Source organism: Bombus huntii, chromosome 3, assembly GCF_024542735.1.
Source record: "Bombus huntii isolate Logan2020A chromosome 3, iyBomHunt1.1, whole genome shotgun sequence".
Taxonomy (NCBI): Eukaryota; Metazoa; Arthropoda; class Insecta; order Hymenoptera; family Apidae; genus Bombus; species Bombus huntii.
Genome location: NC_066240.1, coordinates 2511143 through 2536029, shown reverse-complemented (window position 1 = coordinate 2536029; position 24887 = coordinate 2511143). Strand labels below are relative to the sequence as shown.

At 32.7% G+C, this 24887-nt stretch overlaps 3 protein-coding genes and 1 long non-coding RNA gene across 27 annotated transcripts; 2 read left to right on the top strand and 2 right to left on the bottom strand.

Annotated features, from left to right (window-relative positions):
- Positions 1 to 518: 518 nt before the first annotated feature.
- Positions 519 to 12929, top strand: LOC126864304 (serine-arginine protein 55). 20 transcript variants are annotated; one of them, XM_050615568.1, is made up of 12 exons: positions 519 to 682; positions 2938 to 3064; positions 3782 to 3852; positions 5448 to 5543; positions 6145 to 6168; positions 6319 to 6375; positions 6578 to 6647; positions 10877 to 10950; positions 11026 to 11214; positions 11563 to 11688; positions 12038 to 12100; positions 12163 to 12929. In XM_050615568.1, exons 2-12 carry the CDS (start codon positions 2939 to 2941, stop codon positions 12314 to 12316), a joined length of 1050 nt encoding a protein of 349 aa, XP_050471525.1. In that variant the 5' UTR covers positions 519 to 682; position 2938; the 3' UTR covers positions 12317 to 12929. The 20 variants fall into 20 exon arrangements, with proteins under 20 accessions (XP_050471525.1, XP_050471515.1, XP_050471523.1 ...); XM_050615558.1 differs by having other exon boundaries at positions 11978 to 12100; XM_050615566.1 differs by having other exon boundaries at positions 11026 to 11244; positions 12175 to 12929.
- Positions 8230 to 8599, bottom strand: LOC126864335 (uncharacterized). 2 transcript variants are annotated; one of them, XR_007689121.1, is made up of 2 exons: positions 8455 to 8599; positions 8230 to 8418 (listed from the first exon to the last, which is right to left on the bottom strand). It is a non-coding gene; the product is annotated as an uncharacterized LOC126864335 (long non-coding RNA). The 2 variants fall into 2 exon arrangements; XR_007689122.1 differs by having other exon boundaries at positions 8230 to 8415.
- A 2041-nt stretch (positions 12930 to 14970) lies between the features above and the next one.
- On the top strand, positions 14971 to 21414 carry LOC126864291 (uncharacterized). Of its 3 annotated transcripts, XM_050615523.1 has the most exons (13): positions 14971 to 15620; positions 15698 to 16439; positions 16782 to 17061; positions 17159 to 17244; positions 17307 to 17526; positions 18013 to 18093; positions 18153 to 18242; positions 18327 to 18469; positions 18561 to 18735; positions 18975 to 19101; positions 19188 to 19366; positions 19452 to 19540; positions 21155 to 21414. In XM_050615523.1, the coding sequence occupies exons 3-13, from the start codon at positions 16863 to 16865 to the stop codon at positions 21167 to 21169; spliced, it is 1404 nt and encodes a 467-aa protein (XP_050471480.1). In that variant the 5' UTR covers positions 14971 to 15620; positions 15698 to 16439; positions 16782 to 16862; the 3' UTR covers positions 21170 to 21414. The 3 variants fall into 3 exon arrangements, with proteins under 3 accessions (XP_050471480.1, XP_050471479.1, XP_050471478.1); XM_050615522.1 differs by lacking the exon at positions 21155 to 21414 and having other exon boundaries at positions 14971 to 15511; positions 19452 to 19679; XM_050615521.1 differs by lacking the exon at positions 21155 to 21414 and having other exon boundaries at positions 19452 to 19679.
- Positions 19790 to 24464, bottom strand: LOC126864294 (protein singed wings 2). 2 transcript variants are annotated; one of them, XM_050615527.1, is made up of 11 exons: positions 23950 to 24464; positions 22127 to 22291; positions 21876 to 22038; positions 21643 to 21799; positions 21419 to 21567; positions 21144 to 21332; positions 20714 to 20872; positions 20476 to 20586; positions 20274 to 20363; positions 19985 to 20186; positions 19790 to 19909 (listed from the first exon to the last, which is right to left on the bottom strand). In XM_050615527.1, exons 1-10 carry the CDS (start codon positions 23958 to 23960, stop codon positions 20001 to 20003), a joined length of 1380 nt encoding a protein of 459 aa, XP_050471484.1. In that variant the 5' UTR covers positions 23961 to 24464; the 3' UTR covers positions 19790 to 19909; positions 19985 to 20000. The 2 variants fall into 2 exon arrangements, with proteins under 2 accessions (XP_050471484.1, XP_050471483.1); XM_050615526.1 differs by lacking the exon at positions 23950 to 24464 and adding an exon at positions 22941 to 23586.
- Between the last annotated feature and the right edge of the window lie 423 nt (positions 24465 to 24887).

The following is a 24887-nucleotide window of genomic DNA, read 5'->3' as shown; positions in this document are numbered from 1 at the left end:
TGTAATATTTGAATTATATAAAAAAATAAGTATTTTTTTCATAGTATTCTGTATTAAAATATACAAAACTTACTTCAAAAATAACATTACATATTTAGACATTGTTGTCATCTAATATGGTCGTTTGAATATCGCGCTCTACATTGCTGCGTATACTACCCCGAATACAAATTGTATTTAGGATGCATTTATATCGGTCCGCCAGTCTGATAAAAATTATTATCAGCTATACATATATTACGATACTAAATAAAAATGGGATACAATGAATAAATATAAACTTTATTGTTTTAAACGTAGTAAATGCGTAACCTATCTATAAATAAATTTTTTGTTAAGGTGGGGATAGTGAATTATAGTAAAGCATATTAAGAAATATAATTTTATGTTATATATTAAAATTAAAATTATTATCTTATTGATAGATAATAATCTTATATTATTGCTTAGAATTCGTAAAATTTATTTAAAAATGTGTTGCATTTCTGCTACTAGACGTCTGTTATCGAGGCTTGGCAAGCCAGCGACTTTGTTCTTCACTGTGTGAACCCCGTTCTGTTTCCGTTATTGCAGCGAGCCATTTTACTTCAGACGCCGATCATTACTTCTAGTAATTTGAGTGGTGCTGTATCGTGAAAGCAGACCTCGACAAATAAAGCAACCTATTTTTACGTATAATCAGGTAAGTTTGTAAACATATATTTCCTTATAATACTAAATATGCATTAAAAAAGTGATTTGTTCTCAAATACTTTATTTTACGGATGGAACGGCCGCGTTTCATGATAAGTACCCTCGACATATCATATCATGATGGTTTAACGATAATTCATCGATGATACAAATTTTTCAATTGCATTTCTCATAATTAAAAAAATTCATTTATTGTATTATTTGTTTATTTTTAAATTGTACGTTAATGACGTGGCAGAAACGCTCCGAATGCTACGTCATATGGATGCTCGCTCACAAGACCTTCTAGAATTAATTACAATGGATATGCGCACGTCGCAATTAATCGTTTTTCTTAGATAGCTATTATATATATAGTCTAGATATTATGTATATTGTTCCATAAATTCCATCTTAGCGTTATCGTTATCGTTAATTCGCACATCATACTGATAATTTTCGAGAGGTTCCCACAACTAAAAAAATAATATTTTGCAATAGATATAATTATTTTATATAATCGTAACATGTTTTTATAAATACAGTTATCACATTTTTATCCGCATATAATCGTGTAAATTACGTAGCAGAAAAGGAGGACGATAAGCAATCACACGACCGCCATTTTATGAAACGAGTGCCCACTAAAAACATGGTTTGTCGCTGGAGTTTGAAATATGTATTACACTCTTTATATTAAGTCACACTTACTTAGTTACTTAAACATGAATCAAAAAGCAAGTTAAAATTTGGACAAAAGGAAAAGGATTGTAGAGCTCTTTTAATCGTAGAAAGAAATTGTAATAGGCGAAGGAGGGAAAATAATTCGACCCGTGTATCATGTATTAGTACATATGTATTGATACGTTGTCGTAAAGTACAGTCAAAATCTCGCAATAAAAGTAGAAAACTATCTTTTTAACACCACGAATGAGTATACTCTATAAGCTTATATCGTAGCTTAAAAATCAGTGCTCAGATGGTAAATATTTATGCAGCATATTGAAAATTAAGTTTCATAAATCGAAAATTGTTTTACATATTTGCCATTCCTAATTGTTTGTTTACAACATCAGACGAGTTCGGTACGTATAGTAAATTTACCGCTTTGCATTGTTTCTCCTATTCAGAATAATTAATTGTAAATACCGAACACGGCTAATGTTCATACTTCCTTAATACTTGCGTAAACTTTTTGGCTGAGTAAGCATGAAGATGAATACCGTAGTAATATTAAATCATATTTTATCTCAATGTGCAAATTATTAAAACACTTTTTATTTAGTTATACATAGACAAAGAATGTTTTATGTTATCCACAAGTGCATGAGATGTGCTTAATTTAGTTGTAAATATTCAGTCTTGTTTTTTTGCTTGAAAATAAATAATAAACTTAATATTCAGTAAGTTGTCATTTTTAGATTATTATATATCACTTAATGTTGTTAAATTCATTAGATTATGCAACTATAGATATTAATGCTTCTCAGAATTTTTTTTTAACATGCAATAAATCATATGGCTTCAAATCATATATTTGTTACATATTTGTATATAATTTATAGCATGTAACCCAATGTGAATTATATTTATACTCAAGTTATATATAAACATGAGTATTGAAGTATAATTTTTGCTTTATTTATTAATGAATTTTTATTTGTACATTAACTTAATATACGTGTGAAGTTTTACATGTTTTGTTAGTAAATATAACTTTTATTTCTGTAATTAAAAACAACCCTGTGTGATTGTTATAAAAGAATGTATGCTGAAGTACTATATTTATCGACTACATGGAATGTTAGGTTTGGAAGCAAATTTCATAGTTTTGTATTACAATAGCACCTCTATATTGCACTTGTGACCTATTGCCGTCAGTTTAATAGGCACAAATTTAACTGGTAAAGCTTTCTTTGACATAAATTTTTAAAGTTTCGACAGAAGTATAAAGTAAACTCACCAATGTCAATTTTATTAAGTTGCATTGCCATTCTCAGCCAGAATATTGGAAATTAACGTAACAGTTCTTATGTTGTCATGTGACTAAATGGCAGGTTCTTAAAGTAGCCTGTTATGTATGGTGTTTTTATATTTTCCTTTAAGAATGAGCACCCGAGTATTCGTTGGCGGATTAACATACCGGGTGAGAGAGCGCGACCTTGAGAAGTTCTTCCGGAAATATGGTAGAATCAAGGAGGTCGCTATGAAGAATGGATTTGCCTTTGTGGTAAGTCTAATGTGGTTCAATTGTTTTTTTTACAGTATGGTAGGGACAAGGGTCTATGTCGGTGGGCTTCCATACGGCACCAGGGAAAGAGACCTTGAGAGATTTTTCAGAGGCTACGGTCGATTCCGTGATGTCCTCATCAAGAACGGTTACGGCTTTGTTGTAAGTACCTAAATCAAATTTTATTCACATACCCAACACTTTACTCTACTCAATTTGGTCTTGTTATTTAGTAATAGAAAGTGTAGAAACCGTTTCTACACTTTTTTGTTGCTTCATAGAAAAATTGTGAATTATTTTATTATTTCATTTGTGACCAACATGTGTAGAGGGTAAAGTGTTTTACTTAAAAAATAACTTGAACTCGTGAGTTGATCTGACCTACCTTGAGCCCTGAACACATTGGTACTGTGGCTGCTTAATGGAACTGTGTGCTGGTTTTCATCGATTAATCTACAAAATGTTTGTAAGTTACGTATTATCAAAGGGGAATCGTGTTACTTATATCAAATATTTAATTACTATTTACTTTTGTGACAAAATACCAATTATAAAATTAAAGGCCATAAAATTACAAAATTAAACAATTCCTTAAAAAATTTTGCATTACTAAATCAAAATTATTTAAATTGTTAAATTATTAATTGAATCTTCTCCCTGTATAGATTATTACTCCACTTTGTTAGTATGCACTGGTGGAATATTTCTGAATATTAATAGCTGCAGGTTCATGTATGTGTGTTACACACTAGCTGTACTTTATGAATTAATAAGGTGTATTGAATAACATGAATAATACAATATAATACTGCATGTAAAAATTGGAACTGACAAGTTTCCCCCTTATTGTGATTTGTAATAAATCTATTTTGTTTACAGGAGTTTGATGACTATAGGGATGCAGATGATGCAGTCTATGAGCTCAATGGAAAGGAGCTTCTAGGAGAAAGGTAATATATATTACATATTTGTTATACATATTTTATACATACAAATATATTAGAAGTATGAAGAATGGTGTAGGTAGCATGTTTTGCATGATTAGTTTGTTCACTATTAAGTTTTGTTTTATACATTCACATTTATATATTAAAACTTGTAATTTTCAATTGCACAGTTTGCAAAATATAATGATTATTGGAAATTACAAGAGTTCATTCCTTTTTTATATTACAAAATTACTGATAATCTCTGCCATTTATTTATTATTATATTTTAAATATATATTAAAAATGTAACATTAACCTGTTTGATTATAGTATTAAAAACTTTGATTTAATGGACATATATTTAAGCATTTTTTAAAAGATTTGGAGATTAAAATAACTTTGTTAATGTTATGTAAAATAGATAGGATTATACATGAGAAGCAATAGCATTGATATTTTTTTTACTTTAATAACCTTTTATGCGTTATTGGATAATAGTTTCGTTCTAGAAGTTTACTAGTTATTTGCGATTAGAGGCAAAGTAGAATTCTTGGCTATAAGGGAAAAGAGTTGAATATTAAATACCTTTGTATGTAAAAAAAGTCGATATTATTTTTGGGAATAAAGCATTTGCAAATTGAAAATCATAAATAATTGCGCTTTTAAAGTCTTATTTTACTTTTGTTTATGTTCAAGTTTTTAGATATTTTTAATGTTTTTTAAAGTAATTTGAATTCTATCTTATTGACATACTAATCTGCTGTTGCTTCTGTATAATTGCAACATATATAAAAAAATTTTTTTGATTATTATCTTTAAGTTTAACAAAACGGCGTCTGTCCTCCAAATTATTGATTGGGTTTGTTCTGCAATAGAAGTGCATCTTACTTAAATAGCCGATATGACTTGCCGCCATTTTGAACTACTTCCATCAATTCCCCGATATATGTGTTAAAGAGACTATATTGATATACTTTATAACGAATGCCTCAGAATTTTACATAATGTATATTGCTTCTTTGACAAAAGTTGTTTAACAAACAAAACAAGAGAAAAATACAAATATGTATCTTTCGTAATGCGTTTTCATAATTCTCTGGTGATCATGAACAATTTTTTTGTCTAATTCCTCGAAGTGGTAAAAGAACGAAGCTAAGAGGTGTAAAAGAAAAGGATGAATACAAAGTGATCCCAGTTAATTATGAGAAAGCCTAGAGCAATTTTATACGAATGTATAACTTAGATTAATGAATAAGTTGCGAATTATAAGTGGACAGCAACTAGAAAAATTAGAGAGGGAATGAAGAGACAAATACGATGATGAGGGGACAGCGCCTCAATGGCTGGACTTTGTAGATAAAGAACGAGGCGGATGATATTTGAACGGATTTCGAGAGCAGGCTGAGGAATGGAAAAGAAAATGGAAAGAAGGATGGAGGGAAGGAAGCAGCTTTAGAGTAAGAATTAGTCGAGGACTTAGGCGGGGTTTTGTTGGGTGTGTTTCAGAGTGGCGGTGGAGATAGCACGGGGTGTTTCAGGGAGGCGAGGCGACCGTGGCTACGGACGCTCACGCTCCTGGAGAGACAAGTAAGCATATCCAATGTGTCTTGTTACAGAATTACTGTAGAGAGGGCCAGGGGGACACCTAGGGGTAGTGACCAGTGGCGCTATGGTGACTCCCGTGGTGGTTATGGGGACTCGAGGCGATCTGCGTAAGACACGCTATCCTTTTTTTTATTTTATCAGAGCGATCATTATCCCCTCCTCCCCTGCAGGCAATTAAATTGAGATATGCAAAATCTTGAATAAATTTTTTCGAGTTAACTTCAATACTTTTTTTGATATTTGAATAAAATGTTCTCTTTGAATGTACATTCAATTCGATTGTATGTAATGAAAAATGATTTTACATATCGCCCGTACAGGGAAGAACGTAACCTTGGATATGATAAGCTCTAAAATAGAAAGAGAGAGAGAGAGAGAGAAAGAGTATGAAAGAGAGTGTGAAAGAGAACGAAAGAGAACGAGTGAATGTTGTAAAGCTTGCCAATTTGCATACGATGAAAGTTCGTCTAGGCACCGGCGAATTCTAATTAGTTTGAATTGGTTGTCTTGGATTTGACTGCTCTCCCGAGTACGTCGAATTAATGGAAGTCTTAAAAAACTCTCACTAGCTGAGAAATCTAACACATAATAGTATATTATAATGCCTAGTGAATACCCTCCCAGACATTATGTTTATTACTGGTAGATGAGAGAGGTGGATCGATGTAATTGGCGACTAATAGATGTGTGGTATTGTGTTTGTTACAGCCGAGACGATATGCGGCACGACAGGTACGCTATTGCTGCATTTTGAGTAGATTTGATTCGATTGGAACAGGTGATTGATTGTGTGCCTGAGCAATGAGTGCAGATCTGTAGTTATTTGCTGAAGGTTTAACCAACAATCCGTTATTTCTGTTCACATGACATCCCTTTTTGCAGAGATAGTGTGAACAGAAACACGAGGACTGCATCTAGCTACAAGCAATCATTGCCCAGGTACATACATCCAATGTTACGCTCTAACGATACATCTTATAATTTATTCTTCTAAATAATTACAATATTGAATATTACAACTCAAGTTTTCGTTTCCATTCTTAGAGTTTCGCTATTGTTACGTATAAAGTCAGGTCCAAGACAAACCTGCTTCTATTGAAATAATACAAAGTAGATAACATCCGTACTTTTCCCTTTGTAGATACGGACCACCAACACGCACCGAATACCGGCTCACTGTGGAGAATCTCTCGAGTCGCGTTAGCTGGCAGGTAAGTAATATCTGTACCCTTGGCTTCGCACTTACAATACGTCCGATAGCTTTTTCGTGAGTTTGATTGCTACTCGAGGTTTCCAGAATGATTACGATATGCGAATATTCTATCGAAAATGTGCGCGAGTAACCGATCCCTATATATTTTCTCGCTAGCGTTCGATCGTTCCGCATTTCGTGTTTTCCCCGAGTTGAACCAAACTTACACGCGCGGCATTTTTAGCATTAATGTTTTTATTCGATTTTTCTTTCGTCATTTTTAAGTTCGTTTATGCATATCTGAAACTCTAATCCGAGTTTACAAAAAAAGATGTACATTTTGATCAAGTAAGTCTATGGCATATTTTCGAAACAAAATTTTTTATCCTAATTACTTTCGCTCGGTGGTGAGCAGAAGTGAAAACATACGGAAAAAGAGAAAGTACCAGACGAAAGGTGCAGAAACATAGAGGGATGAATATGGAAAATACACAACCCCCATGATATTGAAAAGAACAGGCATGTGAATCACTTGAATATCACGTATAATGTGTGTTGCACATTGATTCCTGAGTAAAAGTTAAAATGACACAGAAATCGGATCGTGCTACTTTGTGTGTACTATTTGGAAGAAGAGGTGTGTACGTTTTGAAGACGTCGAGCAAATGAACAGTGGAGAGGAAGACACGAGATAGACCAATCGGAAGGGCAATCTTGGGAAAACAATGGGAAATGCGAACTATGTGGGAAATACCAGGACGCACTCCATTTTTAGAAATCTCTGATCTTTAAAAAAAGAGATGTATATACGTATACATCTGTGTACACAAAACTCTAAATATCCATGCCAACGAATTAAAAAAAAGAGACAGAAATAGAGATCCTTTGTGTGCATGTGGACCAAGTCTTACTTGATCAATATACATTGCATATATATATATAAACATATATATCCTCTAATCGTACTTTTCGGATGATTGGTTGTCTTTTGATGAAAAAAAGTATACTTATCTATGAATTTCTCTCGCTCAATCAATTCTTCGACGTTCCTTTTTCAATTTATTATTTCATTTACGTTCGGCCAACAGTTGAGAAAAACAATAAAATTGATGTTCTTTCCGAAGAGCCATGTCCTCTTCGCCGAGGAGGGGCGACCGGTAGGGCCAATAGACTGATGATGTGCGATGATAAAGATGACGATGCACGCGATGGGCCCGCCTTAAGGTCAAGTGGCACCAGGTTGGTTTCTGAGGTGTCCCGGGTGAGAGAGATAGCCGCGTGGCACTGGGTACACCTACTACCTACCACCTTCTACTACTTGCGCAGTGATACGTGGTGAAACCCAGTGATGAGATAGGTTCTTACGTATCTGCGATCTTCTCATCGTGATCGCTGGGAGAGAAAAACGTCGTCTGCCTTCTACGATCATCAATGACTCTGACCTGTATCTTTGCCTGGATGTGTTACAACGACAATCACCACTATTTTACTCTCTCATTATATTTCCATACTTCCCTCCCATCATTACCATTGTTACCACATATTCTCTATCTGTTATATCCTTTATGAAATATTTCGTCATCATCATCACCACTCTTTGATCCTTCTGAATTACATTTATACTCTTGACATCTTATTACTCAACTTTATTATTGACCCTTTATATTACTCTTCATAATGAACAACCCACAATATAACTACTACTACTGTTACTACTACTGCCACCACCACCACCACTACTACTACTACTACTACTACTACTACTACTACTACTACTACTACTACTACTACTTATTACTACTACTACTACTACTTACTACTACTACTTACTACTACTACTACTACTGCTATCACTATCACATTTGTTACTACACCACGACTGTTACTGCTACTGGTACGTCACCAACCTAGCCATCTAGTAAGTCAGGCAGCGGCCACCCATGAGGGCATACACGGGCCGAAACCCGAACCATCCGCGACTACGCCACACAGATCCGTTCGACCCAACCAAGCGCCGTTGTGTCTGGCCTTTCTCTCTGTCCGTAAGCAAGGTGGTGCCTGGGCCCAAGGTAAATGCGTCACCTTAACCGAGTGTACTCTTTAGATATATACATTATATCTATTATATATCTTATATACACTTACACACTTTTGTAACTTGTTCTCTTATTTATTGATATCTTTTTAAGATATATATTATATATCTATTAACTGTGCACCATAGTTCAGGTGTTTTATATGTGTGTATATTTATACACATCCTCTATATCAATATAGATCTCTACTGAGAATGTTCAGCGAGCTTGGAGCCGTGCACACGCAATAAAAAAAACCAATACCGGAAATAGGGAATCAGCTTAACAAATTACCTCTATGATATATATTAGATATATATCATATATATATTTATATATATATATGATATATATTAGATATATATATATATATATATATATATATATATATATATATATATATATATATATATATATATATATTAAGTGTGCTCGAAATTAGGCATCCGTCCGTTTAATAACGATATATGTAGTAGTTGGTTTATTTTTTTGTACTTTGTGTATATATTCGTTGGTCATTATAAATCATGATTTTTAAATAACTCAGCGTTTACGTTTTTCATGAAACGGACGCTTTTTACGTGTCTTTTGAATGAGAACAAAAAACAACTTTTCTTTATGCAAGGCAATTTATTTCTTTTCGTAAAATTCAGTTTCCTTCTCTCTTTTGGGTTTGTGTATAAAACATACAAAGGAGACATTTCAGTCGTCAAGCGTCGTTGCAGGCTATCCATTAAAGGAAAACAGTTTGATGTATCGACATGATTCCTATTGTTACGCTTTACTATGCACACAGGATACAAGAACAATATTTAGGATTTTTGAACGCATCGGATAAGAATTTGTTTTGAAAAACTGACCTATCATGCATGATTCCGAAGAAACATCAAGATTGAAAGACAAGAGTTACCTACACGCACGCACCTAACAAGAGAGAGAAAGAGAGTCCACGACATTAAGCCGTACCTGGTTCCCACAAATACAAGAAACAGTCTCAACCATGAACGTATACAGTGGATACCAAACAGAGATTTTTTCCTCGTTATGGACGATGAATCATGAAGAATAGATAAGAACCATCCACTCATATCATTAAATCGTAGAAGACATAATAGGAAAAGAATATTACATCAAGAGGAATATACAGTTTCCAAAAGGGAGATTCTCGATGATTATCATAGCAAATAAATGATTTCTCCTCTACGTTGGTTATTTTTGAAGGAAAATAATTGGAAAATGTTCTTACTTTCAGCATCGGCCCAATTTCTTTGGATTTTTCGAATTCCATTTTCCAGTTATGGTGTGATAGAAAATATAAAGTATATGTTCCTCATTCTGTATACACGAATTACATTTATTTTTGTCATCTTTGAAATACAGGTTTTGCAATGTAGGAAACTTTCTAAAAGAAACCGAATATTTTTTCAACATATTCTGAACCATATTCGTCTTTCATTGTTCACTGTTTGATTTCACAGGCAACTGTCTTCTCTCTGCCTTATGCAGTTCCATCTTTTCAACGATCCATATAGTTTTTGATCGAACCTACGGTTTACGATTTCTTTCAGATTTAAATAGATGATAGAAAAATTGACTTTTTATAAACTTCTTTGTATGCAGCATGATTTTGATGGAGTTTTATTGTGAGCTGCTCTGCAGAAATTGTATATTCGATGATATATTCGTTTGAGTAAAAAAAATAGTATTTTCGTTAATTACTGAAAGATGCCTTTCACGGTATGTATTATTTTTCTGCAGGGTGGAGGTTTTTTATAAAACAAATGACTATACTTGTTTTAAAGATTGAATTGCATAAAAAGAAAGGTTGCATCAACCGCAGATACTAAATTCGAGCACATGCTTTCAACATATATTCTCCACACTGAAGATTATGGACAGACAGGAGATATAACATGGTTTTTTTCAATAAGGATAGAGTTTTTGGTATATACTTCAGGACAAGGAGGATTGCTATATTTAATACGTGATAGGAGAAGTATAATGGACAAAAGTGCACAGGACACATTTTAACTTATGCGTAATCTTTAGTATAGGAACACAAAACTTAGTCTTATTCATACGTGAATATTAACCGTATCTCATTATAATTTAATGTAAGACACGTTTTTTTATCATTGTAATATGCTAATTCATCTTCTTGTGTGATGCTCAGGATTTGAAGGATTATATGAGACAAGCTGGCGAAGTGACATATGCAGATGCACACAAACAGCGCAGGAATGAAGGGTAAGTTACATTTTCATTTACAATTATTTCGTTATATTGATGTAGTTTGATTAATGGCATAATTTAATGTTACAGGGTTGTAGAGTTTGCAACATATTCTGACTTGAAGAACGCCATCGACAAATTGGACGATACAGAACTAAATGGACGTAGAATCAGACTTATCGAAGATAAAAGACGTGGTCGTCGCTCAAGATCCTCGAGTTCGAGATCAAGATCACGGTCACGATCTCGATCTCGTCGCCGATCCCGCTCCCGCTCAAGGTATTATCGTCGTTCTCGATCCCGATCAAGGTACTGTCGGGGGGCGGCAATGTCTCCATCATTTTTTACTTTAATACTAACCATACCTGTAGCATACTAGATTCTAATTTTGATTACTTCGAAATTTACTGCATACTTCATGCTTAAATTTTCAAATTATTTTACACTTTTTAATGTTTAATCATATGTTAGATATGTTCAGTTCTCGCGCATAATACAAGAACATTCATCTAAAATAACTTAGAACAATTGCAACTGATATGATGACAGTTATTAAAGTAACTAGATCAATTTTGTATATAGTATATTTTAAACATATTGCAATGATATATATTTTAATTGCATCAGGAGTCGTCGCAGTTCTCGTAGTCGTAGCCGTCGCAGCAGCCGTTCCAAATCAAGGGCACATACTAAATCAAAATCAAAGTCCAAATCCAAATCTCCCGAACGTAGCCGCACCCGATCTAAATCCAAGTGAGTATTTGTTCTTCTCTATTTGTGTTATGTCACTTCTAATTTTGTGATGTAAAATTTATTTATTTGCTTTGTTTCTTGCGCAATTATCAATAATCGAATGTTATGTAAATATCTCGTACGTTTCACATGTATTTCACTTTCATTCTTTGGCATTGTGTTTGGGCTGATTTTTTTTTTAAGAAACCTCTTACGGCATTTTTCATGTTTATACGAAAGAGAAAAACAGTTTTTTATAATTTTAATTATATTTCCCTGCATCCTCTTCATTTGAACTATAATTTTGCAGATCAAGAGACCGCTCAAAGTCGAAATCTAAGTCAAAGTCCAAATCCAGATCTCGTTCTAGGTCCAAGGCTGAGAGGTCAAAGTCCAGGTCGCAGTCCAAATCCAAAGCCAAGTCTCCTTCGAAGTGAGTTCAATTGATATAATTAGCGCAAGAAAAGCAAATCTATCGTCATTTTTTTAATCTAGCTCTTCTTCCAGAGATAGATCTAGTCGCGAAAGATCAAGAGGCGACAGATCAAGATCTCGATCAGGCAGCAAACATAGCAAAAGCCGTAGCCGTTCTCGATCACCAATGAATGGCGACAAATCACCAGAAAGTAATAAACAGAAAGCTGATTAAAGAAAACGTGAAACAAGAAAAGGAGGAACTTTTATTGTGAAAGAAAAATATCTGGAAAAAGGAGTTTTGTCCTCTTTTTGTTTTCTTTTTTGTCTACGATTAAATGCATTCAAGAAGCCAATTTTTCATGCTTTTGTTTTTAAGAAATCGTCGATTTTTTTGGTGACATTATTACTACTACTTGTAATTAATATATATATCGTTTTAAAGATAAAATTTCTGAAACTTTGTAAAATGTGGAACAGCGACACAAAAAGGAATTAATTATAGTTAATATATCGGCTTAAGTATAATTAAATGATTGTACATGATTTACTTAATCAAACCAAACTGTACATTGGTTACACATAATTTTAACTGTACACTTGTCATCTTTGAAGAAACACCACACGCATTTAGAGAATTAAGATTTCTTCATACGTACCTTAAACGGATTCTACACATTTTTTGATGTATCGCCGTGTATCAAGGAATTCCCTGTAATGGCTTTTTGTATATATTCCTAACGATCACATTACTTCACAAGACAGCAACAAATGTGATGTGTATTAAAATTAGTGGTAAGAGGTATCTTATTTCAATAAAATTTCACGCTATATTTGTTTTTTCACTACTTATTGTTTCGACCTTTCTTTTATATTTTTGTTAAGGAATTTTTAATATTTCATGTTTCTGCAGATTATATAATATAAGTTTATCATATTGTTTTAAAGTTAAGATTGGGCTATTTCGAAAGTTTATTGTGGTCGATCTTGACACTAGGTTTACGGGCGTTTCTTATATACTTATCTCTATGAGGACCCGTCAAATTGATGGATAAACGAAAATGCGCATTTTCTTTAAAAAATCGATTTATTCAAATTAAATCTGAATAGAATAATATTAGGCTTCACGTTTAAATAAATTATTAATAAGTAAAGTCTTTTTTTTAATTATCACGGAAATGATAACAATAATATTAACGCTATAGGGTGATCATATTTATTGAGCACATTTTTAACAATTATACTAATTTTGCTTGTGCATTTCCCGCATACAATCTTTTTGCAATATATACAACAGTTATCGCTTCTATTTTTTTTTGCAGTAGCCCACTTGGCAACTTTTTCGCATTTTTGACGTTGAAGGTGACAAAAATGAAGCGTCTGATCTTTGGCGAAATGCGAACTCCTTTCTGGATATTTTCGATCCGGTGCACTCTTTACATAATATCCACGCGTTTATTGCTGCAAAATCTAAAATATTGAAAAAAAACTTGAAGGGACCATCGAAAACTCCCTGCTTTCACACTATATTTGCGTGCCATCTGGTCAACGATGTCCACACCAACTTTGTTTTATTATAAAAAACAATGGTTTCTGGAACACGTTTATAATTGTCTTCTACTTGTATATCTTAATGTTTGGTGCTTAGAAGGAGGACTTTTACGTTCGGTTTACTTTTATACACAGTAAGCATGCAGTTTTCTGATTTATATAAATTTGAGTCATCTTGTCCTTTCTATAAATTTGAGTCATCTAAAACAAAGTCATCTTGTCCTTTTTTCCCTTGAGCATCGAATTGATCTTTCTCCATATAAGGGAAACCATTCAAAATATATTTTGTTTGGACGTCAACAACAAACCAAAACTTAATGTCAAATTTGTGAGGCTTATTCGGCATATATTGCGTAAACCTGCATCGGGCTTTCATTGGAAATAATTGTTCATCTATTGAGATATTTTCATATGGCTAGTAACAAGCCTGGCTATTACTTATAAATCTGTTCCATATTTCGGATATCAGCGCAAATTTATCTGTTTGTAATCTTTCGGAGGCTTTCAATGATCTCGCTTCATATGCGCCCCGGGCATATAGAATTCCTAGAAAACTACGTAACTCAGTAGCTGTGATTGTCTGTCTTTTTTCAAAATTCGATGCGCCTCGATTTCAGTGCAATCTTTTACGTGTTCCATTATGTGTCTGTCAATTATCAATTCGAAAGCACTAGTTACACAACCCGACATAATATTTCTCTTAGCATAGCCAGTAGGCCCTGCGATATCCTTAAATATCATACGAACGGGCGTCCTACCCCTAGATCCGCCTGCTTTAAGTTTTATCCACTGTGTCAATTACAATTTCAATTTTACCCATTACATTTTGGGATGTTCTTGGAATGCTCATCCTTTTATCGGCAGAGTCAGAATTAGAAAAAATACGCATCCTTTTCTTGTTACGACACACTTTCGAGAAGTTCTCCTCTTCATTATCCGAAGATCCTTCTGTCTTTCCACTTTTAGTGTATTCAGAACTTTCATTGTCAGCTTCGCTTTGGCCTAATTCATATATTGATCTTCTTCGGCGGTATCCTCAGATTGGTAAAAAAAAGAAAATACTGTGCCCAAATTCAATTATCCTATTGTAAATACTTACAATAAGCGGAGAAAATAATGGGAAATGTCTACAATAACTGAAACTTTTGCACACTGTCTTTGAAAAACGGTTTGTTTATGAAATCAGCTAGCCCGTCAATTTGACGGGTTTCGTAAAGATAGGTATATTACATACAGATTTCAAAAACTAGAAAGCCTAAGAAAAAATAATTATGGGTATGAATTCTATAGATGAAATGATTAATTTACGATGCAAAATAGTTAAAATTAATGCTATGGGTTTTTGAGATATTTCATTTCGAAGTTTGAAATCCGTCAAATTGATGGGTCCCGTAAACCTAGTGTTAAATAAATATGACAAGATATAATTTATTAGCCAGGTACAATTTGCTGTTATTTTTATACTCAGAGGTAAGATCGGAATACTTATTATTTTATTGAATGGATAAATCTATCACACCGTTCTGAGCCAAAAAAATCTTTATTGCACGCGCTTACAAAAACTAGGGATAAAAACAAAAAGGCATCTTAAACCTATCGATTAAATCTATCGATTGTAACTAGGATCATCCTCTAGTTACTATTTCTTATAACTAACGCATTTGCATATGGATGGCGAGCACGAACTCACGTTGTCATTTTTAACACAATTAAATATTAACCCTTTCAGTGCTAAAAGCAGAGATATCGTTGCGTGTGTGATGGCGCTTTACTAATCGCTTTGCGAGAAAACTTTATCACAAAATAAATTCATGAAACGTTATAAATGGTTAAATTTCTTTGCAAAAGTCCTATGTGAGATGTTCCATAAATTGAAAAGGTTGTTTATGGGTTTAACTTTTCGTAATATTCCGCGATGGTTGATACCGAGATTGTGTATACGTTGTGTCATAAGATAAAAATTCGACACGGGAGATTTGCTTGAGACCGTAATCACAGATTTTAGATAACACTGCTTATAGTAAAATATTTCCTTATGTTTCATAAAATAATCTTGCATCAACAGGGCGAGAATAAAATTTTTGATAGGCCTGTGCGAAGATCACGCAATCTGTGCAATAAAGGATTACGTGGCGTATACATTAGTCATCATCAAAGCTAAGTAAATTATTTGCGTTAGCAACAATAAGTAAATATTACACATTTTCAATAACCGGATAACTTTAAATGTTTATAATAATATTAGGGTGTTATTTCAATGATGTTGTACTAGCTACACGAATCACTTATTTTGAAGCAAATAATCCATGACGTTTGTTGCGCATCATGGGATTATTATTTAGTTCTCTGTTTGCATGTTTCTGTTTTTAGAAATTTTTCTACAAATAATTGAAAATGCAGTAATTATGTTTTATACTACATGTTCTACATAAAAATAATGATTAAATGATGATTATTCTTATTTGCAAATACTATTTATAAAAGAAAACTGACCTCTCCATTTTTCTTAATGATTTTGAATAAGTATTATTGATATGATTTTCAATAAATATTGAAATACAATTGGCATTAATTTATTCTCCCTTTATTTCGTAATATGTTTCTTTTTGAACTCTGTAAGTATCATTTTTATTTTTTTTTATTATTTTTATCTCAAACCTTACCAAATTACATCAAATTGGTTCGATATTTTTCGCTTAGGTATAATTTTTTCGGTCGACACTAAAGGGGTTAATGAAGAATAAAGCAATAAAAATTGCATGACAATAATACAATGCCTAGATAATGACATGAAATGGATGGGATAGGTAATATTATATTATACAAATTATTGATCTATACAAATATTACCTAAAATTTGAGATGAAATTTAGAAATTTTAGATTTAACTTCTTAGAACCGCAATCAAACGTAAATATGAGCTTTTGTTGCATGTGTAAAGATTTATTATATTCATCACTTTTTATTTTTTAGATTGCACTTTCTATTTATATTACTTGTTCGTATAATTTAAACTACTACTGAAGCAAAATGCAATAAGCCGGTATAAAAAGTATCAAAGCCAACTCAGTGTTGCTATAAATATTATCGTCTATTGTCTGACATACTGTCAATCTGTCAATGAAACCAAGGCACATTCTTTTTTACAGTATACGTTTTGTTGCCAGTCTGGCAATCGGACCAAACCTTAATATCTCATAAATAGGATACAATAAAGTCCACGTTGTCGAATGTCTGAACGCCAAGATTCTACATGTCAAAAATATGAATTACCAAAATCATTGCAAGGTACAGAGGATGCCGAGTTCGTCTGGAACATGATAACCGAAAGATTCCCAAATGCGGCACCGCTTTTATGTGAAATGGAGACGGTTATCGATCGAGCCGAAGATCTTCTTCAGCAATTACGAGCACCTTGTCGTGAAATTGGTAGGTCGCGATTATTTACATAAGATTTCATTCATTTTGTTTTAATTATCCATGAGTTCTAGTATTAAAAAAGATGTCTCACTTTATGATTCGATAGAAACATCTACCTCTTTCTTTACACAAGATTCAGAAGACTCAACTGTAATGTTTTCCGCTAGGGGATCGGTAATCACTGAAAATGACGTAGGTATCAGAAACCCAATACTATAAATTGATCTTTACGATTAAATATACGTGTGCCATAGACTATAGAAGATAGTGATGCAATAAGTAAGAACGTGGCCGAGATACAAGTTTCAGAAAGCAGTATCGACGAACGAGAAGTTAATTTAATTGATGAAACTCAAAATTTGGTTACTAAAGAACAAGATATAGGAAATAAATCTAGTGACTCGCTGATGATGAATAGTTCTACTACGCAGAAGTTTTCAAGCGATGAATCTGCTTCTCTTAACGTTGAAACAAGTTTGCATAGTCTTATTTATTGATAAGATTAAAATGATGCTCTGTAATAATCGAAGGTCTTTCTGAAAAAAGGACTATAAGACAAAATGAATTATGTAAATTGCATTGGAAGTTTTAGTTCCTGTCTTCGATCATTATTATTTGAATTGATAATTATTGGACTGTAGATATTTATCGAAATTCATATTTTTATGAACGTAGTTTGAGAAATGAAATCTACATAGGAAATTACCTTATTTGCTAAACACTATAATAAATACTATACTTTAGATACTTCGTATATTTTTGTACATCGCGCATTAAACGCATAAAGAAGTTTGCGATTTAATAATTAACATAGCTCTTATATATCTATAAAATGAATACAAATTATATAATAATTCAATTATTTGACTAGGAAACACATCTCGATATCTATCCGATAGACTTATACATCCTCTTTTTAGAAAATTATTCAATTGATTACTGATTATTATTTTCATGTAGATACCACTAAATTGATGAAAGAGACGTGTAGCTTGGAGGAGTGGGGTAAAATAGCAGATGCTGCTATGCGACAAGACGCTGGTATTAATAATCGTTATAAAACTATTTCTTTCGTATCACTAAGTCAACTGTTCTTCCAGCCGAGGTGCAATCTGTTAAAAAAACAATTAACATGTTTGAAAAACGAGCCAATTTCGAAGAAACTAAAATGGAAAGCCACAGTATAAAAAGTAATTTTATCATACATTTCCAATTTAGTCTTAAGTAAACAATTCTATAATATAATTAGATTTCTAAGATCAAACGTTTTATAGAACACGAGGATTCTTGTATTACACTACACCGCCAAGAAACATGTGCTGACGTTGGTGATTCCGTTATGGAAATTGGCTCCCATCGAACCGCAAGTCAAAAATTTATCGTCGATAAAGATGATGCGATAAATCTTTCAATTCAAGTAAACGACAATCGTCTTTGTTTTCTCATATGTACAATTTATTATACAATATTTTTACACAATTTATTGGACAATTTAAAATCAATTAAAGGGTAGTGGTGACGACAGTTCATCGAAAATCGTTAGTCAAAGAACGCCATTAAACATTTTAGAGGCATATGCAAAACGTTGCAAAATACCAGTTGAATATGAATACACAAGTGACTGTTCACATCGTCACAAATCGAACGTCTATGTAATACGTGGAAATTTCGCTGGATTTGCTGGTAATATCTTACGTAAATATTTAACGAATTCATTCGACGCGTCAAAATTGAAAAACTGCTTCATGTAACTTTACACGTTTGGCTCCGCTTTCGCCGTAAACACTATTTTTCTTAAATAGAGCAAATCTTTTTTTACAAATTAGATAACAACAATATAATTGATATTAACAATTAATAAATATCGTTGCGTAAAAATTTCAATATTGAGTTCATTCAAAGCAACTTATATGAATTAACAGCAACATCTAGAGGTTTAACCGAAGAATCAACAAAGAACGACTTAGCCGCGAAAATTTTACAAATGATTGCGAATCAGGAGATGAAGGACGAAAAGCTAGGTGCTCTCGTGGATCTTACACAGGAAGAGTACGTACAAGCCTAGTTCACAACCATTGACCCTTTACTTATCAATGTTAGATGATCATAATTAATAAGTTAAACGTTATCTACAGACTGTTGGAAATAATTAATCTAGGCGCGGACGGTCTGAGAGAAACAGCTCAAAGAAAGTTATATCAACTTTGTCTTAAAAAAGGAGTTCCAGTTCCAAAGTATTGTGTGGAAAAAATGAAAACTTATCAGGGTTTGACTTACGTTGCTACTTGCTCTGCGTTAGGCTATATCAGCGAAGGTTTAGTCTAGAAATTTGGATAACAACTTTTCTCAATTCGTTTTTATTTTCTGCATCTTGTTTATCTTTTTTTAAATAAATACAGGTCGTGGCGTGAGAGAGTGTGTGGCAAAGAAAACAGCCGCTGACGAATTGTATCATCAATATTGCGAGGATCAAAAAGCAGAATCGAAGGTGAGCTTCCTTAGTCTTATAATCTATGCATATTACAGAGATCAGGATTCTAGTGATCTTTATTTATTATATTATATTTTCTACCTGAAGTTTTCTTTTCTTTTAATTTGTGCTTTACAATTTGTCTAACTTTATTACTAAATAACATGTGGATGGTATCCCCAGCGGGATACCATCTTCCAGTTTGTCTATTTTATTTCTTTAGTGAGGTCAGTAGGATGTTTTTTCTTAGTCTTCTTCTTATATGGGTTTTGCTCGTTTCAGCAGCCAGCTGGTTTCGATGTGTTGCCATTCTTTCTTTGTATTTATTTGCGTATCTGCCGATTATTTGTAGTTCATCGGGATTTCGCCAACGATCTTTCCACGATACTATAATATAATCCATATAATCTCATATAATATCCGAGGAAAATCTTGGAATATATTTGAAGTCGTATTTCTTACATGGATAAGTATTCATTTATGGTATCTTAGCAACGATCCAAGGCAGCTTGCCAGTTTTTTTGAAAGACCAATAGTCGTACAGCACTTTTCCGATGATCAAAAGTATCAGAAATGCTAGGATAATATTTAAAATGTCCAAGGGATGAATTATAGGATCTTCGTCCGAGGAAACGCAAATTTCAGTGCGCCTCAGGTCTTTTATCTTTGAAAAAGATATATGAATCGTTTAAGTTAAATGTTTAAATATTCTTCATCGAAAAACGTGATGAAAAATGATCAAATAACTTACAATTCTATCAGAAATGTCATCCCCGTTGGTAGGCGAACATCTGACATCATTAATGTCTTTTATTAAATTCGTATACCTAATGAGGAGCTCCTGCAAATGAATGAAACTTCAATGTTTTCAAAGTCCTTGGAACTTGGCATTTAATTGAAAATTTCTGATTTCTTTATATTATATCAATCCACCATGATGATTCAAATTTTACCTGGAAACCTGGTGTAAAAAGACAGTCGCATCTCCATGGGTTTTCTCCAAGATACAAACTTACTGCGTTTCCATTGTGTAGTAACACGTTTTCTAGGGCATACGTAGGCAACTGAAATAATAACAGAAAACTTTGATTATTTATATTGTATTAAATTTACCGGTTCCAATCAAATGCAAGTCCTCTAATATCTTTGTTCCAGTAACGTGTCTTCAATCGACAAGGATATAATACGAACATCTGTTAATTTGTTTCCACGGAGACTAAGCAATCGAAAACGATCCACCCAACTAGACCCCTCCAATTGAACGATCGATTCGATCATATTATCATTCAGATATAAGTCCTCTACTCCTTTATACACAGGATTTGTCGTGAGTGGCCTCAAATCCTGAATCTACAATTAAAATTCTATTTTTTAAGAAGCATTCAGCCGATCTGTATTATTGTCAACATTGTTGTCGATATTTAGGATTCCCAATATTATTGTACGTAAAAGGTCAACCTCTAGTCGATCAATATATACATGTATTATTAATACAACATTGAGCACATTAAACCTTGACAATAATATTGACAAATAATATTGATCATCTGAATACTCCTTTAGTTATTAACGAGCTTTTAATATTAAGCATCTCGAAGAATAGTATTTAAAATGTTGCAACTTTGTTTCCAGATAAATGAAGAGTAGTGGTGTTGGCGGGTAGGAAATTTGGCATCTCGGTTAATCCACGATGACTACAGTTCACCGAAACAAAGGCCGTCAGTTGCTTCTGAATATGTTTCCCTCCGTTACCAAATACGTATACTAATTCACACTCGCATACAGTCTTTGTACATTCCTCTTTCAACGTCTAAAATAGTAAATTTATTAAGTTCAAAAGATTTGCATAGATTAACGTTGCTTCTTACGAATAAACTGTAATATAAAATTGATTACAATAATTATTTCCACAACTGGAATCAGTGACCTGCCGTCATAAGGAACTGTGCAACGTAAATGTTCTTTATCAGCGATTTTGTGACCCAATGAACCCGTTTCTTTGTTTAGAATCCACTTCGTATCCTCCGTACATTTCAAAGGATTGCCTTTTCCCAAATAAATTGTGTTTATAAATTAAATTCATAAAAAAATTTCATTAATGTATCATTTTTTTTTTTTACCAGAAAGATAAATGTAATGTAACGAGGAGATGTTGAAAGTTTCAACATCGATTTCTGGAAAGCTGTTATTTCGAAAATCCAGGCTCTTTAAGTTCGAAAGATTGACGAACGTATTTTCTGGAAGTTTTTTTAATTTAGTTCCAGTTATTTCCAATTTCTGAAGGAAAATATCACTTTTGTAAGGACAAGAGAAATACTCGATGAAATACTATGAAACAACAAAACATCCGAACCTCAATCGATCGAGACTCGTTTGGGAAGGATGACACTAATTTAGTCAAGTTTCCTTCTCTGATTGTTAACTTTTTCAAGGAAGAAAATCCCTGTAGAACATTCTGAGGATCGAAGGTCGTCAGGGGCCAATAGCAAAGCACCAATGTTAGCACGTTCTCATCTCTAAACAGTCATACTTAAATACTTTTCTCTCCATACCACAGCTATTTAAATACTCATTAGTAAGTAACGAAGCATTGGCGATAATCACCCAGTCTTCCATTTATCCTCGAGGCCATGAAAACAAACCAAACGGTGATCTTCTTCCTTAAAATTGCATTCGGTGCTCGTGTTCGAGTTCGTTTGACGTAGCTCGCAATTTTCTTCGTTCGCGTTCGCCAACGAGAGTTGCGGATTCATCGAGAAGAACGTTATCCTATTTCGATCATGCGTTAATCAATAATTGGTATATATCGCAAAATAACGAAAAAAAGAAAATATCGACGGACAATATGAAAGATGTTTTATAAAATTATTTCAATATATCTGTCGGTTGTATCATTTTTCGGTCACGTAAGTTTCGAATATTGTATTGAAATAGTGGCAGAATATTATCTAATCTTTCGCAGCTTAATTCCTCTTCAAACACGGAAGCATGTATGCGCCATAATTTAACAGACGCAAATAATAATAATCCTCCGTTACTTATCTAATCGCCATTGTTTCAATTTCTTCTCGATTTGAACATTTTGAGACGATCGATCAGGACGAGTAATAGTTTTTACGCTTGAAATCGAGTTCCGAAAGATTTTGCAGACGCGCAACAGAAAACTGACCTTCTTCCCGTCTGCAGCGGTATCCGTGTTTAATTAACCGCCAGTATAACGTTTGCTTGACCAATTTTGAATTTTGTGCGATCAACCGTTTTATTATCAAAGAAAGTATAATTCTAATAAAAATTGTGATCGCGCTACTTTGAAAACTGAAATTTAATATAGGAGGACTAAAAGCGCGTAATAGATTATTTAATGGACAGATTGATAATAATAGGAAGCTATAAAAATGAAAAATGAAAAATTACTTACAAAAAAACGTAACTTAACGCTTTCCACATTTTAAATGATCGTTTAAACAGATCTTGCCCTTAAGAAAAATGGAGTGTTTAATCAGAACTCAACAAGAACGTTATAAGTATTTTATCAAGAATTTTCCATCGATTCGTTAATCGTAAGTGTACACAGGAAATAAAGAACCATATTCGAATGGTGCACAAGTGTCGACCGTGGCCTGGTGATGTTAATGAGAGAATCGAAGCTGATCCTCTTCTGTCGGATGAATAACTAAGACGATGCGAGGGTTTAACTACGAGAGAACATATTGCAAGATTCGAGCGCAGACGCAAACATTCGATTTACATAGTGCGCCAATGCACATTGTGATAATTAGATCTGTTAGAATGGAAAAAACAATGATCTGTAATCGTTTACTTGAATATTATGGCTAAATGGCCATACGTATGTTACGTATTTATGTATGTTAAGAAATAAAAACATTGGTTAGATTTCGTAATACTCACATATCGAATTATGTAAAATCCTTCTACAAATTTTGTAATTATAATGTATTCTAATTATAACGTATATTAGCCCTATTAGATTTTTGGTATAATAGCATGTTCACGATTTACATTAAGATTTAAATTGTATTCGTCATGTTTCCTTTAGAAAAAGCTAGATTTGAGTAAAAGGAAAAAAATTAACCACCTTTATCTCGTTAGTTTAAAACCTTTTAACGCTTTATCAGCGGAGCACACCCTGTTTGAAATGAGCGGGTAAATTGACGAGATGCTTTCATCGTCATATTATTCTGATATTCAGGATAAAATTCTCTTTATTTTTTTCTATCATAAATTTAACATCGCAGTAAGAATAATATATGATATTAAGCAGCTTGTTTTTAGATCATATTATCCTATCATAAAGGATAGAATTTAATAGAAAATTCACCGGAGCTATTTATAATCCAGAACCTCTTTTCTACCTATGTTATCCCAATACAAAGAACGAAATTTGATAACCAATTTATCATACTTACAGAGGCGCCATCTAGCGTTGAAAGACCTCCATTCCTCTTATGTTATCCCAATATAAGAAGTAACTTTTGAGGGAAAATTCAGTTTAACTATAAAATCGTATCTTACTTATAACCTCTAATACCAGTATGCGATCCTAGTAATACAAGTAGAATTTGAGTCGAGTTTCGTAATTATTTTATTTTGAACGGATATATGATATGAAAACATATATGTATATATAAGTATAAGCAGAGACGACACGAAACGGAATAATAAACACGACAAAATTACTGAAATTTAATAATTCTATTTGGTACGGAGATACGATTGATAAACAGAGTATGTTTTATTAATATTATTATTATTTCATATCCGTATAAATACAAGATGTATTACGTTAATATACATTGGGAAGATATTTCATTCAAAAAGATTACTAAGAATATTTTTCGACATTTATCATTTAATTGTTATATACAACAAAATAATATAACTATCTAATAATTTTCTGGATATTCATGCCTTTTTATTGATTTAATTTGTATATGTATATGCATGTAATGCTTTCTGATTAAGATAAAAGATGAAACGTAAGAAGTTTGATGAAACAAAATAAAAAAGCATAAAGTGAAGAACAAATGACTTAAAAATAAATTACGCTACTTTAATCATATATACACAGTCGAATATTATGGTAAAGACTTACATTTTTCTTGCAAGTATGTATATATTTAATTTCATTATTTTTAATATTTTTGTTTTTCTTAAAGATATGATTAAACAATTTGAATAGTTCACAATGTTCGATTTTAAAGATATTGTTCTCTATTAATAATATTAAGAAATTATGCAAAAAAGATATATATATTAATTCTAAAAATAAATATATTATTTAACATTTATGAGTTAGTGAGAATTTTTTATTAATAATAACTAAAAACGCATATATATAATTAAA

Excerpts from the sequence above, each read along its gene's own strand:
- LOC126864294 (XM_050615526.1), bottom strand. The coding sequence starts at position 22,969 with ATGTGGAAAGCGTTAAGTTACGTTTTTTT. Across the intron at positions 22,292-22,940 it reads GCGTTAAGTTACGTTTTTTT|GATAACGTTCTTCTCGATGA; the intron begins GTAAGTAATTTT and ends TGATCGAAATAG. Across the intron at positions 22,039-22,126 it reads GAGGATAAATGGAAGACTGG|AGATGAGAACGTGCTAACAT; the intron begins GTGATTATCGCC and ends ATGACTGTTTAG.
- LOC126864304 (XM_050615551.1), top strand. The coding sequence starts at position 2,939 with ATGGTAGGGACAAGGGTCTATGTCGGTGGGCTTCCATACGGCACCAGG. Across the intron at positions 6,376-6,577 it reads TACAAGCAATCATTGCCCAG|ATACGGACCACCAACACGCA; the intron begins GTACATACATCC and ends TTCCCTTTGTAG. Across the intron at positions 12,101-12,162 it reads AAAGCCAAGTCTCCTTCGAA|CTCTTCTTCCAGAGATAGAT; the intron begins GTGAGTTCAATT and ends TTTTTAATCTAG.
- LOC126864291 (XM_050615522.1), top strand. The coding sequence starts at position 16,863 with ATGTCTGAACGCCAAGATTCTACATGTCAAAAATATGAATTACCAAAA. Across the intron at positions 17,062-17,158 it reads AGCACCTTGTCGTGAAATTG|AAACATCTACCTCTTTCTTT; the intron begins GTAGGTCGCGAT and ends ATGATTCGATAG. Across the intron at positions 17,527-18,012 it reads TTCTCTTAACGTTGAAACAA|ATACCACTAAATTGATGAAA; the intron begins GTTTGCATAGTC and ends ATTTTCATGTAG.